This window comes from Varanus komodoensis, unplaced genomic scaffold (assembly GCF_004798865.1).
Source record: "Varanus komodoensis strain SLA01 unplaced genomic scaffold, ASM479886v1 scaffold2, whole genome shotgun sequence".
NCBI classification, from domain to species: domain Eukaryota; kingdom Metazoa; phylum Chordata; class Lepidosauria; order Squamata; family Varanidae; genus Varanus; species Varanus komodoensis.
In genome coordinates this window covers 9,976,575-9,992,227 of record NW_025335568.1, presented here as the reverse complement: position 1 = coordinate 9,992,227, position 15,653 = coordinate 9,976,575, and the positions used below count along the sequence as shown (strand labels likewise).

At 44.2% G+C, this 15,653-nt stretch overlaps 1 protein-coding gene across 1 annotated transcript in view; it reads left to right on the top strand.

The window, feature by feature from the left end:
• ANTXR2 (ANTXR cell adhesion molecule 2) overlaps nucleotides 1–15,653 on the top strand; it is a 133,520-nt gene that overhangs the window by 32,022 nt on the left and 85,845 nt on the right. Inside the window, exons 8-9 of the mRNA XM_044428233.1 lie at nucleotides 10,825–10,885; nucleotides 13,926–14,021. Of these exons, the coding sequence (XP_044284168.1) occupies nucleotides 10,825–10,885; nucleotides 13,926–14,021 (157 nt within the window). The remainder of the gene's footprint in view (nucleotides 1–10,824; nucleotides 10,886–13,925; nucleotides 14,022–15,653) is intronic.

Here is a 15,653-nt window from a genome sequence, read left to right as displayed (position 1 = left end):
GTATAAAGAACGTAATCTGGGTACTGTGTCCAGTAAGCCAGTCTTGACATCTTGCAGAAGTTTAGCCAGATCTTGTGTTTGGGCTGGGAACCTGGGTGACATTTGGGTAATGGTGGTACCTCTGGTCTATTATAATTTGCTGTAGAGGAATATCAGTCCATCTAACAATGGAACCAGTTGCCTAAGTGCCAACCAGACAGAAGCCAAAATGGGACCTGCTTATGGGACTGGGCTGTAGCTGTACATGTATGTGATACGTTCAGTTTTCAAGCTGTTTGTTGTACTGTAGGATGCTTGTTGCTGTTTTGCTGTCATTATTAAATCAGTTTTTATTTTGTGAGTTCTATTGTCGCACACTGCTCTGTAGCCTGAAAGACAGCCTCAGGTTATTTTAAATAAACAAATGGAAATCATGAGAATCAAGAGAGCGGCATGCTTGAGGCTGCCCTGAGGTTTATGGAAGTTCAAAGAAGAAAAATAAAATCTGGGGGTGGGCACAGAAAGAAATATCCCAGCATGAGAGCAGAGTATCCCCAGTAGCAATGCAGCGCTGGATGTTGTTTGGGTCAGGATGGTGAATAGATGGAATGGAGTACCCTGGAGAAGGGCGTTTGTGGTTGAACCCCAAACAGGGCACTCCAGCTGAGAATCAATCAACATGGCAGCCTTTCGTTACACGCCTTGCTTGTTGCATTTTATTTTAACTGGAGTCCCGTTACACGTGTGAGGCATTTATCTGTGTTTAATCTTTGCTGCTGGGGTCATTAGGGCAGCTTACAGCAGTGTGCTTACATAAGACTCCCGGAAGTCTTCCATGGAGGCCGTTCCACGGTCGTATCTACTGAGCTTCCGAGATGAGCAACATGTGCTTGCGATGTGAGTCTTTAGACACTTCCGGGGGTCAGCTTTGTCATGACCCACACCGATTATTTCAGATAGCACAAGGCCGCACTTGTAAATGTACACATTAAAACGATCAGTGATGTCTCTCTCAGCCTCATTGGAGTGTATCATTTCTACTACTGCAATGCATGTTTCCATGATTCATCACACTATTCAGCTCTTCCCCTAACGGCATGCCTCCCATTAATACACAGCGGAATTTTGCATAATGTTTGTGTTCCTAGTAACCAAACAGAAAAATAATAACATCTGCATGAGTGTATTATGGACTTCCCCCCCTTGAAGAGCTTGCCAGTCTTTGAATCACTGTGTACAGTGATAAAACTGTTCATGTAATTGGTGCGTGTGTGGTTGTGGTGCTGTTTTGTTGTTTTATTGACCTAGAATTGCACAGGGTAAGTGGCGTGCTGACTTTGTCATTTTTCTAATGCAAAGAAAGGAGTTCAGATTTCCCATAAGGAAGATGTTTGTGGCAGTGATGTAGGACACAGGTGGGCAGAAGTCAAGATCTACTTTGGTTTGGTTCTTGGTAGACCCTTCAGATCCTCCAAAGGGAGGCAGATGAAAAATGGTTACTCACTGGTTTTCTAATGCTAGACTCCTGAGCGGTCTTCCCATGGAGCTGATATCACTTCTTCGTGAGTCACATAAATTGAACTCACATCCACAAGATGTAGTGATGGCCACCCATTTTGATGGTTTTAAAAGAAGGTTGAACAAGAACTTGGAAGAGGAGGCTCTCAAGGGCTACTACTTCTGATGACCACAGGCTACTTCCTGAATCAGAAGCAGTGTTTCTGTGTACACCAGTTGCCGGGGAACATGGAAAGGAGGCTGCTGTGCACTCATCCTGCTTGTGGGTTTCCCATTGCCTGAACAGAATGTTGGACCAGATGGACCCTTGGATCATCCAGAATGACTGGATGTTCTTATGACTGGAAGCAAAATCTGTACTTGGTTTATTACAGAAAGAGAGAGAGACTCCAATAGTTTTATCTAGAATTTTGGAATAGTAGAGTTGGAAAGGACCAAGGAAGGCCATCAGGCCCAACCCCCTGCTCGATGCAGGGCTCAGGGTTAAACCATCCCTCTCAGGTGGCTGACCAGTTGCATCTTGAATGCCTCCAGTGTGGGAGAGCCCACAACTTCTCTAGGTAATTTGTTCCATTGTCATGCTGCTCAAACAGTCCAGAATTTTTTACTGATATCTTGTGGGAACCTGCCTTTCTGTAACTTGAGTCCATTATTCCATGCCCTGCACTCTGGGATAGTTGTCCTCTTTGTGACACCCTTTCAAGTACTTGTCGAGTGCTATCATATCTCGCCTGGGTCTTCTCTTCTTGAGATGGAACATTTCCAGTTTTTTCAACCACTCCTCATAGGGCTTTGTTTAGAAGGTAGAGGGGAAGCTTTTATTGTCAAAAAAACAGGGACCCAGAAATCTTGGTTGATATACAGCAACCTTCTTCCAGATATGTTTCGACTCAAAACAACCAGAATTCCCAGTCAATGGCCTTGCTGGATGGGAATTCTGGGAATGGGGTTCAAATGCTTCTGAAGGCCACCAGGTTTGGGAAGGCTGATCTACAATAAATCATTCAATAATCTGTCAGTAAATTTGGATCTACCTGTTGCTCATCTCTGAGTTACCCAGAGCATTCACTTATTTAAGCATTCACTTATTTACTTAATTCATTTTTATACTGCTCGTTAGCAGAGGCTCTTTAAGCAGTTGACAAAAGTTATAAAGACCACGCTCAAATGATTTTAAAGAACAAAACATCATCATCGTCGTCATCATCATCATCATCATGAATACATTTTTATCCTGCTCAATAGCTCAGAGTCTATTCAGCACAGTGGTGCAGAATAAAAAAGGCTTCACCCAGCACTGAAAGGCATACAAAGTGGGTGCCAGGTGCTCATTCCAAAATCGGGGTGCCACAGCCAAAAAGGCCCTCCTTTTGTTAGCCACCTGGCTCTCTTCCTTTGGAGGGGTCTCTCACAGAAGGACCCCCAAAGATGACCTCAGGTTCTGGGTATATTAGTATGGGAGAAGGAGATCCTTCAGATAGCCTGGCCCCAAGCCATTTGGGGCTTTGAATGATAGGACTAGCACCTTGAATCGGGACTGGACTTCAACCGGCAGCCAGCATAGCTGGAAGAGGCCTGGCGATGTGTTCTCATGATCCAATCCCCAGGTTTTGGATCAGTTGATGTTTCCAGACCATTTTCAGAGGCAGCTGCATGTACAGCTCATTGCAGTAATCCCAATGAGAGGGGACCAACTGAACACTGGCCTGATCTGGCATGGTTTTTCTTAGGTTCTTCTTCTTAAGCTGTCCCCTTCCCTTCCCTTCCCTTCTGAAACATCCATGTTGAGAGGATGATCTTGGCCTCAGAATTTCTGAGCAGATTCCCTCTTCCCAGCTGCTCATTCCCGCTGACTCTTTTGCCTTCCTGTCTCTCTGTGAAAGGCCTCCAGACATCTTTGAACTGTTTTGCTTCGTCGTCTTGTTACTGGGTGGAGTGATGGAGCGGTGCAAAGAGCCTTTTAGGACACTGTAGCCCCACCCTCAGCTGAGAGCACTTAGGGGCAAACGGCACATTGGCTTCACTGGGTGGAGACCTCTGAAGGGGATGCTATTATTTTTAAAACAGCAGCTGCTGGCATGTGAGAAAGGAAGCAGAGATACTGGGATCTTGGCTCTTGCTCATATTCTTTGGGGCAAATGGTAGATCCCTCTTCCTTCTGGTCCTGATTACCACCCACCGGTGCACCCTGTGGCTGCCCTTTTAAGCAAAGCACTCTAATAAGCCTAATGTAATACAATAAACATTTATTTATTTATTTATGAGATTTATATCCCACCTTTTTTCTTACAATGAACTCAAAGCGGCTTACCTCGTTCTCCTGCTGCTCTCAGTGTTATCCACACAACAACAACCCTGTGGGGTAGGCTGGGCTGAGAGTCAGTGACTGGCCCAAAGACACCCAATTGGCTCCATGGTGGAGCGGGAACCAGAACTCAGATTGCCCAGTGCTGTGTTTTTAACCACTATTCAGTGTAACATGTAGTTTGGCCCACCTGAGATGCTGCCTCACTGTGCTAAACAAACCCATCGGAGTTATTCTTTGTCCCACAGTTTTTAAGGTAGTGGTGTTCCGTATATTCTATATGTACTTTGGATATTGTTACCGCATTTTTAATCTAGCAATTACTCCAGCAGTGCCAGTCCTCCTAATTAGGAGAGAATTGCCCCTATTGCATTTTTGGTTTTCAGTGGATTAAATTGATCTGAAATCTGATACTTGGTCGGGGAAAAGACTATCCAGATGTTCTGAAGGCCTGCCCAGAATCCTGAACCGTGTGTGCCATTTCGTGGGAGGAACAGATGCCAGGAGAGTTGTGATTTATGGGAGTAGCGGCTGCCAAAATCTTTTGAACTGCATGCTCGGGCTAAGCAAAATCCAATGGTGCTGTGAAATGAATTGACGCTTAGCATATTTTGCTAATTGTCAATGTATAGTGCGTGTTGATCAGAAAGTCACTCATCCTGGATAGATGCTTTAATTTCGGGCCCTCTCACCCCTGGTTCTGTGTTAGGAATGCGTTCAAACAGGAGGGTTGCCAAACCTTTCCCATAACCCATCCTGCTGCATAAGTGGAGCTGCTTGAAGGAAAGAAGGCACTGGTCTTCCTCAACACTAAGCCAGTTTATCATAGAACAGCCCCACTGGATTCAGTTTACATGAAAAAGAGCACTTCAGGAGTGTCTCAGCCTATCCCTTCTGTTCCCCGCAGTACTTCTTACAAGCGACCTTGTAAGGTGGGTCAGTATTCTTGTTAATTTGGTGAACTAATCTGATTTCAGATTTGTGTATTTGCAATCCAGTAAGTCCATGGAAAAAAATCATGAACAGACTGAAGGACCACACACTCAAGATTTTAGATGAAACAAATCAGTAAAACAATAGAAATGGTTTATGAATGAGATAGAAGGTCTAACTTGTAATTAAAAAGTAGTCGATCAACAGAGTTTGCAATCCATCAACCCAACTTTAACCTTTTTTTAACCATGACTGAAGATTTACCCCCGTCTACTGACTCCCTCCTGCCTACCTATTTTTCAAAAAAACATTTCTAGTTTTTTATCAAGTCTGTATGAAATATTATTTACCCAGACAGTGCAGTGGAGGCAGAGGGTTTAGATATTTCTCCACCCCACTGGAGAAGGGGTGGACAGAAGCAAAATTGGTGACAACTGCAGCAGGAAGAGTAGCAACAGCAGTAATATTTGATTTAAGATTAGACAACAGTTCATGGTTATTATCCCCATAATGCAGATGTGACAGGAGAGGCTGAGAGAGTCAAGGGTTCATTGTCTCATCTCTCTCCCAGAAAATACAGTGCTCAGGAGAGACTGATCTTTGATCATGCTGTTTGTTCTGTCACAACTTCAGCTTTGTCACTGGCATAGGCTAACATTGCTTTACAATTATTGATTATCTGGCATGCCCACAGGGCAGGGGAGCCTGTGCTGAAAATGGAAGAGCGTGGATGGAAAACCATCACTTTCTGTTGTGTCCAAAGCACATTTCTTAAATTTCTGTTCGATCTCTGCTAGGTTCAAGGGGGAGATCACGGGTGTCAGACTTTAGGTCCATGGACCAAAACCGTCTCTCCAGAGGTTCCCCAGCATGGCTATGTCTTCTTTCCTTCTTTGGGGGTTCTGAAGGATTTGGAACCACAGAGGCTGAAGAACTAAAATGCACTTCATGCCAGAAAGAAAGTACCATGTAGGCACCAGGCAAACCTCTCTGGGCAGGTTATAGCACAAGGGAGAGGGGCCACAGCAGAAAACGCTCTCTGCTTAGTAGCTGCCCACATCCCTTCCTTGGGCAGGGCTTTCCAGAGAAGAACACCTAAGCTTGATCTTAGGGTCTGGGGCTAGGCATGTATCTGGTCAACTTTGGTTGACACAGTATTTTATTTTCTTTTCTTCATTTAATTTTTAAACTGTGCCTAACTGTGCCTAACTGATCAAAGCTCTTTGGGAGGTTTACAGCAAGTGTATAAAACACAACACAACAATTGAAATATCATAAAATATAATAAAAACAGGGCCTTTTCAAGATTCTCTGAGTAATAACTAGCTTGTGCTGGATAACCAAATCTGTGTAGAAACCAAACCCTTTTCCCATGTACTGTTGTCTGTAAGTTCAGCACCAAGCTGAAAGGAAGTTTTAAGAAGTTAAGGGCAATTATAAAGCAGAGGCCAGGCAAGGAGAACTTAAATCCCAATCCAGTTTTCCATACGTTATACCAGCCTCCTCAATCTGGCGCCCTTTAGTTGGCCATGCTGACTGGGAATGATGGGAGTTGTGGTGCTGGGCTGGGGAGTGCTACAATGTACAACACTGTTTTTTGTTTGTTTTTTAAAAGGGCTTTTCTGGAGCATGACTTGCAATTGGGAAGTCTTTGGGCTTCTTTTGCAAAATGACAGAAAAGGGACCTATATTTAGTGTAAAGCACAGGAAATAAAAGATATGATATCACTTCTTTCTTTCTCTCTGCACTGGCCTGTCAAGGAAGTTTGCCTTGTGCTTAGATTTATGATACACTGTAAGACTGGGCAGCCTTATATAGTCACTATTTTCATGTGTACTTCTGTGTGGTGGATAAACTTGGCATCTTATCTCTGCTGTCTGCCAAGCATCAGTGACGGCATTTCAGACAAGTCGTCGCCTTTGCACATCTTTCTGGACATATTTTGGAGGACTGGCTTGCTTAGAGAGAGACAAATTCGGTGCCTCTCCCCCTCAAAACAATGAATTTGGGGCAGCACGTGTCCCTCTTTTAGGGTGTAGTCACATGTTATCTGCCAAATATGTAACATTGCAAAATACATTTCCTTGTCCTTTCAGAATTACGATCTGCAGCTTATGTCCTTCCATGAATCCCACTCCTTATCCCTTCCCTTTTGCCTGCTGCTTTCTCGCACTTCATGGCTGCTTTCTTGCAGCTCTCTGACACTTTGGTTACTTCTAGATGGAGAAACTCCTAGCACTAACAAATGGCATTGTGAATCTCCCTCTTTTCTTCCTTAATGGATATTTGTTTCCGGTGAGCAAAAAGGCATAAGGAGGTGTGGGAAAACGCGGGAGGCCCACAAATCTGGAGCACTCATACAATTCTGTGACCAAATCGGTGCAGTGGCATGACAGAAGCCTCATCTGGAAGCACTTTCTGTCTCCTGCAGTGTGCGATTTCCAGGCTCCGCTCCACACGTCCTTCACAGGCAGATGCAAGATTTCAGTCCCGAGTGACACTGATAACAATCCCTTTTCACAGAAGATCCACTGTTTAACATTTTGCTGCAGACAGCTTTGTTCCTTCAGCTGTTGAGATGTTTGTGCACATTCCTTCGTAGACTTTTGAGGCATCTTGCCAGGGCACTTCTGGCATAAGTGCAGCAGGCAAAGCAAAGTTGTAGCTTGCGGTACCGCTGGCATCCACTTGAGGAGTGCAGCTTTGGACCCATTGCCCCCCCCCCATCCTGCTAGAAGCCCAGCTTCATAGACATTACTGGTTGGATTTGGAAGGGCCAAAATCAGCCTAAATGACATTAGGACTCGTGTGAATGCTTTAAAGACATGCATTTCCACACACGCCTTTCCTGCATCTAAAAGTGTGTGCATGTTCACAAAGAAGATTGAAATATGAACAGGCAGAGAAATGTTGTAATCATGATGCGTACTAAACCTCCCATAATTTCTACCATGGGAATTACCAGCGAGCAGAGTAAAGTAATGCACATGAAAATTAAAGCGCTGATATTTTGAAGCTTTCCTCATAGGAACTTAGTGTCTGATTCCAGTTTTTTTTTCATCTGCATGTGAAAAATTACTTTTATCAGCAGGGAAATGTGGTTGAAGCATTGAAGGCAAGGGATGAGCAATATCACAGAGTTAACTCATGCCAGCACCCAGTTGCTGGGAATTGTAGACTGAAATTGGTTAGAAGAAAATAAAGGATGGCGCTGCGGTGGGGGCTAAACTCTTCCCTGCCACTGGTGAGCCCAGCCGTTGGTAAGCAGGCTTGAGCACGTGTGATAACTTGACCTTTCCGTGCAGATGCTCCTGGAACCCAAGGAGGCCCATGCAAAACCAGTGCCTGTAGCACAGACAGGACCCCTCTTCCAACCCCAGTGTACCTGGGTGCATCCACCCCACATCTGAGGTCTTCCTCCGGTGCCGCCTCCAAAGCAGGCTCGGTGGGTGGCCTCAGGGAGCTTCCCAGATTAGAACAACCTCCCCCCTGAGGCCCACCCGCTGCCAACGCCACTCTCTTGGTGGCTCCAGATTAAGAACTTTCTCTCTGCTGAGGCACTTGCCTGCTCCGAATAGCACATGGGGGGTGTTGCCAGTCACCAGGGGGTGGGGTTTTTCTTTGTTAGCAGGGCTGGTGGTAAGGACTGGTTTTAGTTGTTTACATTGGTTTGAAATGTTTTAGCATAACATAGAAACATAGCAAGTCAGAAGGGGCCTCCTGGGCCATCTGGTCTAACTCCAGCTCTGCTCATGTGATCCCCAACATGTGGCTGTGCAATCTTTCCTTGAAAACCGTCACTCATGGGGCCTCCACCACCTCCCTTGGAAGCCCATTCCATATCCTAGGGGTCCCAACCATCAGGAAGCACTTCCTGACATCCAACCTGACGCCTGGTTCCTTGAGTTTTGCCCCATTGCAACACACCCTGCCCTCCACTGCAGGGAAAAACAGGTCATGGCCCTCCTCCACACGACGTCCCCTCACATACCTGTAAGTCTCTAAAAGGTCTCCTCTTCTCCAGGCTGAAAAGACCCAGCTCCCTCAATCTCATCTCGTATGTCATCCTCCCCTTTCTGGCCACCATCCTTGTGATCCTGTGCTGAACTGATTCTAACCGTTATTATTATTATTTTTCTAGTTCTAGTTCATATGGCTTATATACAGATTACTGTATTTATTAAGAGTATGGCCCAGATAATTGTCTGAAGGCACATAACCCGTCTGCCATGTTGAAGCTAAGCAGGTCTGGGGCTGGCCTGGACTTGGAGGGGAGACCACCGGGACATGTGTATTCATTTCTTTAAAGCATTCCTATACTGTGCCTGTAGCCAGTTCAGCTCTCTTGTAGCCACCCTGAGTTCCATAGTGGGAGAAAGGTGGGATATCAGTAGTATAAATAAATAAATGGTTGTACATTGCTCACAAAGCTTCAGCTATTTGGCAGTATAGAAATTCAATCAGTCTGTCCATCTGACATCCTTTTCCTGAACTCTCCAAATTGCTAAATTCTCAGCCTTGGTCTGGGTAACATCTCACTTATCGGTGTGTCTCCTTCGCAGCATAACTGAAACCAAGCTACTATTCCTCCATGCTGCAAGGTGAAGCGCCTTGGATTACAGCTCCCATCACCCCTGTAATAATTACTGCATAACAAAATAGATAAATGGTTGGCTGATAAAGAGCTGTATCTTGTCTGATCTTGGTATGCCTGGGGCTGCTGGTTTTTGTGACTACAATCCCTTTTTCTCCGCTGCATCTCATCCAGCTTTCTTGGTCTTGTTCTTATCGGCTGGCTACACAGTAGGGAGCATGAAAAATACGTTGTCAAACAGGTGCTTGAAATTGTGTTAAGCTGGTCATCCCTGTGGAGGCTGTGACTACACAACGTGAATCGTGCCAGATCTCCTCCAGGCTCTGGTTGCTTGTCAGCTTTGTTTCCAAGCACCATTTCTTTTTTAAATTGATTTAGATCTCACTTTCCTTTTCTTTTAAAGTACACAGGGCAGCTTATGTCATTCTCTTTCTGCTCTCAGTCTTATCCCCACAACAACAACCCTGCGGGGCAGGCTGGGCTGAGAGTCTGTGACTGGCCCAAAGGCACCCAGTTGGCTCCATGGCTAAGCAGGGACTAGAACCCAGATCACCTGAGTCCAGTTCGGTGCTCTTAACCATGCTGGCTCCTAGCACCTTCTTAGTGCTGATAACAGAGATACTGGAGTGCAACTCAGAATCTAACAGAACTGGAGGTTCTTCTGTTAGAAAGCACTGTTAGAGAAGGACACTCTTATTCTGATGGCCTTCAATTCAGTCTTGATTACTTGAACTGAGTTGTTTTGTCGAGGCTCCTGGTTGTACTTCATTTGTTCTGTTGCTCTGCTCTTTTTTCGCAGGGTTGGGGGTGGGAAGGAGGAAAACAGTTGCTTCATATTTGTTTCTTTTAATTTTATGTGATTTTTCTATTTTTATTGCTGGGCATGGGTGCTGCCTCAAGCATCCGTTGGGTGGAATTATGGCATATACAATTTAATATCAACACATAAAGTGGTAATATAAAATATTCAAGCCTACCATTAAAATGAAGTAAATCAATAGTGTAAAATATTCAGTGCCCCATTTAAATGAAGTAAATCAATACAAGCTAGTGTGCCTTTTGCTACAGATGCAAAAGGATGTGAAAATGTAAAATGCATGTCATGAGCCTTGAGCCCATTGTTCTTCTGGTTGTTATTTTGAGACCAGTGGATTAAGAAATATGAACCAGTCCCCCTTTCTGTCCAGGTTTAAACAGCTGACTTTAGATATCTTGAGGTTTGGGCTTTAGAGAGAGAATTTGGGAAATATATTCATTCTGAATCATGGGAGTCATTAGGAAATGAATCAGAGAAATTCATCCCGGGCAAAACCACATTTTGAATCAAGCAAGGTCCAGGTTTGCTAATCCAAACAATGACGCTGTTCTCTGGACAAGGCTATTCTATGCCTACCTCTGCACAGGGGTAGTGCTGCTCTTGGAGCCACCTACTAGGGCAAATGTCAAACCTTGTATTTTTTTTTTCCAAAAAAATCTTCCTGCTTTCCCAAACAGATTCTGAAGCAGTCATGCACAGAGATTTTGTCACTGGAGCCCTCGAGCGTCTGTGTAGGAGGTGAGTTTTCTGGAACTGGAAAGCAGTGCACAAATATTGACTATCCTGCTGGTATTTCCTTGGGCAAAATGCATAACTCCGAGTTCCATATGCTGAGTAGGAAGATGTGAATTCAAGGTGCTTCCCTTCCTTCCCCGGCTTGCCAAAGTCTGTATTACACATTGAAAGCTGTCGTGGTTTTAAAGAACCCTAGGACTGGTAGGGTTGTGAGCAGGTTCTGTTTTGTTTATCATGTTGGCATCCTGCTTTTCTTCGGAGAAGCTCACAAGTTAGTCTCCCAACAGCCCTAGTGAGATAAGGTGAGACTCAACGAATTCCCATCAGCTGCCCAGTAAACTTTATGGCTGAGCTTGGTTTTGGGACTAAGTTGTGGCTTGCATGATGTTAAATATTGCTGCAGAACTAATGTTTTCTGGAAGGGAGTCTGAGGAACTGAAGGCATATGGTGTTAACAAGAGAGGAAGTTCTTATCTCACTGGCAAATTGAAAGTTAATAAGTCAGTAGGTCCCAGAGTTCTTGAAGAAATTTCTGAATCTCCAAACTTGTTGAAATTGCTGAATTCTGATCATAAACATCTCTAAGCTCAACCTCAGTATCAGAGGATGGGAACTGGCCCATATAACACCAAATTGTAAAAAAGGATTTGGGGAGATCCAGGGAATTACAGGCTGGTTATCTTAATTGGTTTTTTTTAACAAATTGGTTGAAAGCACTAATAAAAATAAAATTAATAAGACTATAGAAGAATAAGCCCTGCTGAAGAAGAATCAACATGGTTTTTGCAAAGTCCCATCTCACTAAACCTTTAGAACTCATTGAGTGTGCCAATAAATATGTTGGTAGGTGATCCATTAAACCTACCTGGACTTCCAGAAGTCTTTTGACAAAGTCTCTCATCAAGGATTTCTGAGCAAACATATTATTTGTGGAATTAGAGGCTACTTTTTCTTAAGGATCAGTGACTAGTTAAAGAACAGAAAGCAGGATGTAGGGATAAATGGGATTCTTTTTTTCCCCAATGAAGGGTTGCAAACAGTGGAATTCCACAGAATTCTGTATTGGGACCAGTGTTTTCAACCTGTTCATGAGTGATCTGGAATTAGGAGTGAGCAGTGAAGTGGTCAAGCTTTGTAATGACACCAAAATGGTTTTGCAAGGAATGCTGAAAGGATCTTGCCAGCCTGGGAGATGGGCATCAAAATGGCAAATGCAGATCAGTGTAAGCAAGAGTAAAGTGATGCATGATGGGTCAGAAATCCCAACTTCAAGTATTAGCTGATGCGATCTGAGCCTAGTAGTGAATGACCCAAAAGGAGACGGCAGCTCCATGGGAATGGCAGCCCAGCATGTGGTTGCCGTGAAAAAGTTAACCTCTGTGTTAGGCGAAATTAGGGAAGGCGTTAAAATAAAGAAGATAAATTGCCAATACCCTGTTCCCTTTATGGAAATCTATGGTGCGACCACACTAGGAATGCCATGCACGGTTGGGTCAGCACACCTAAAAAATTATATTGTAGAATTGGAAAAGGTGCAGAAAAGACCAATTAAAACGATTAAGTGGCTGGAGCGACCTCCCCTGAGGAAAGGTTGCAACATCTGGAATTGCTTCGCTTAGAGACTTGAGTCAGACTAGTGCTGGATACAAGACAGTACCTTATTTCCCTCTTGACACATTCCATTCTGTCTATGCTTCTACCAGCTAATGATGGGAATGCTGATAAAATGAGAAAATGGGTCTTGATTCTTAAAATCTGTCTACTGGTCAATGTCTGCAATGGTCATACCACAGGGTGTAATTTGGGGGTATAATGTGAAGCCTTGATCAATATTGTATTTCATACTAAACATGAAAATACCCCCTTTGCCTTGAGCAAGAACTGTCAGAAGTCATGGCCATCCTGGGATTTTACTTGCATTTTCTTTTATCCATGACATTGGTGAGTTTTTCAAAGATACTTGTTGGGGCTGGAGAAGGACAGCTGTCCCCAGTACCCAAATTCTATTTGTGGGTAGGTTTGCTGGGGTTGGCTGTTTTAGAATGACAGAAGTATGGGTGTTCGAGACAATGTACCCGGTTTGCGTTTCACTTGCAAGAGAGAAGCTCTTGTTTCTTTTTATTTCTTTTTAAAACTCGAAAAAAGCTCTGCCAAGGAACAGTGGGTGTGCTTGTAAGTTCCTCTTTCCCCTTTCATGTTTAAACCGAAAGTCAAAGGCTCATTTTCCTCAGGCCTCTTGAAACCAAAACAGACATTACTTTAAATGTGTGTCTAACAGTGAGGCATTGCTGTTTTTCATGTTTGCTCTAGGAGAGGTGCCTTCTGCCTGATCTGGACTGGGACCTTATTGTGTACAGGTGGTTAAGATCCCGGTCATCTACCTGTATTTACCTGAGGGTGGAAATGACCAGAACACTTACTTGCTAGACACCCATTTAAGTAATGATGATTTTAGTTCACAGCATTCACTCTGAGCATTCTGGGAGTAAAATGGCGGCAGGCAGAGCTCTTATTTGGAACCTAGGAGGTGGGAAAGCCTTCTACCCACTGTCGCCTTTTGCACAGCTCTCACTTTAAGTCAAAATTGAGAGAGATGCGGGGGGGGGGGGGGAGAGGAACAAGGTGAACTGGTATAAGTGTAACCCTACAACTCAAACTGGACCAGTTCAGCCTACCCTCCAAAGTGCCCTTCACACTTTGGGGTGAAGTAATTAGTTTGAGGGCAAACTTTGATATATAGTGAAAAACATCAGTTGGACCAGTTGGCCTCTATTACCCAATCCCAGCTGGTTTACTAGCGAGTTTCAGAACATTATGCTGCTTAGCACTGGTTTCCTAAAACCATGGGGATTAACATTCAACATGTGCCCAGTTCCTGACTTCTACTGCAAAGCAGAAATGCCTAGATCAGTGCGGGAATCAATGCCAAAGCACCCATCTGAATTTTGAGATAACGTACTGATGTAACCCCCACCAGTTGTTAGGCACTCTTTCTTCTGTCTTCTAATAACTTCTCATACTTGGTTTGCGACTCTACTTTCAGAGGAGTTTCAAGTTGTACTAACCGGAAGGGCATTCAAATTTGGAAGGAAACATGACAACATTGTCTGTACTTTTGAAACAAATGGAACCAGAACTAGTAAGTATCTGCAGAGCATCATAAATGTAACTGTGTAATTGAATTGTGCTGCTGGAAACTATTCTGACTTCTTCCCCACCAGTTTTCATAGCTATTATTTGCATACTACATTTTTCACAGTACAATTTCCTGAAAGCATTCTTTACAAAGCAACAAATATAATACCCATAATTTTAATACATTACGGTACAATATAAGCACAATTACAGTTCTTATCAGAATTTAAATGTTCATGTATATGGTATTCTCAGGAAAGAAACTTAGATTGTTTGGGACCTAATAAGGGAGAAATGCCCCAGGGAGGGGAAATTTGGAACTGAGAAACAGGAGGTGGGAAGGGTTTGATATCTTCTCCCCATTACCATTTCTCTGCTCCAAATAGCCTTCTTCCAGAGCTGACCTTTATTTATGCATTCATTTATATGTTGGAGCACAGCTATAGCTGTTTGATGGTCATGCTAGTTTCTTCCTACGCTCAGGATTTGATTGGACCTTTAGGCAGCTGCTGGTAGGAGCACTTGTGCTGTTAAATTGCAGGTTGATGGTTGCAATTATAAACAGCAGGGGACCTTCCAGCTGTTTTGGCCTATGAATGCCATCAGTCAATCCCTGGTTTAGCTAGGATTATAATCCTGGATTACTGTTCCTGGCAGTGGTTCCTCTTGCCATGATGTGGGTGGGTGGGCTGAGGGGTATCTCCTGCGAAACCACAATGAAGGAGCAAGGCAATGGCTCTCCTTTCTGCTTCCCACACAATCTACTGAAACATGATGGGCTTTCTTTTGGCAGATGGAGCCTTCCAAGCAATCTCATTTGTGTCTCTCCATCATTGTCAATTTTGCCCTTCCCCTTTCCTTCTCTTTCCCCATCCTTGGTTTGAAGATTGTGATCTCCTTGGCTCAGAAACCTTATTAATGTGTTTGTTGATTTATCACTTATGGTGACTCTGTATTAATATTTATAATCCACATATGTGGCACTCTAGAGAACAACGCAAGCAAGAACCGTGCTCCTGAGCTAAGGTGATTATAGTCATCTAAATGTCAATGTAGGAAGCGCATCACCAGATTTAGCTTGCATTTTTGGGGTACAAGTTACTCCGTGCTGCTTATTGAACATGGGATGGGATCATCTCACTGGAGTGTCTTACACAGGGATGGAGAACTTGCTACCCAAGGCCTCATTTAATGTGCTGTTTGTATCATCTGCCGCTTTGGACATGGCGGGCCCACTTGTGCTGCCTGGTCAGCTCCTCTGAGAAGCACTTTTTTTTCCCAAAGTCCAGGTTGGCTAGGAATGGTGCGTCTTCTCATGCACATGGATGGAGGCCATCAGGTTGAGAAAGTGGGGTGGGAATTTCTTTCAGTCCAAGAACTGGATTGCATTCTGGAGCATTTAGGGCTGCTTTCCAAAGACAAAAGGGAGAAGCCAGTGTGGCATGGTGGTGAAGAGCATGGGACTGGGACTCAGGCGATCCGGGTTCGAGTCCCCACTCAGCCATGGAGCCAACGGGGTGACTCTGGGCCAGTCACAGACTCCCAACCCAACCTACTTCACAGGGTTGTTGTGGGGATAAGATGGAGGAGGAGAATGATGTAAGCTGCCTTGAGCCTTTGTAGGAAAAAGGCAGGA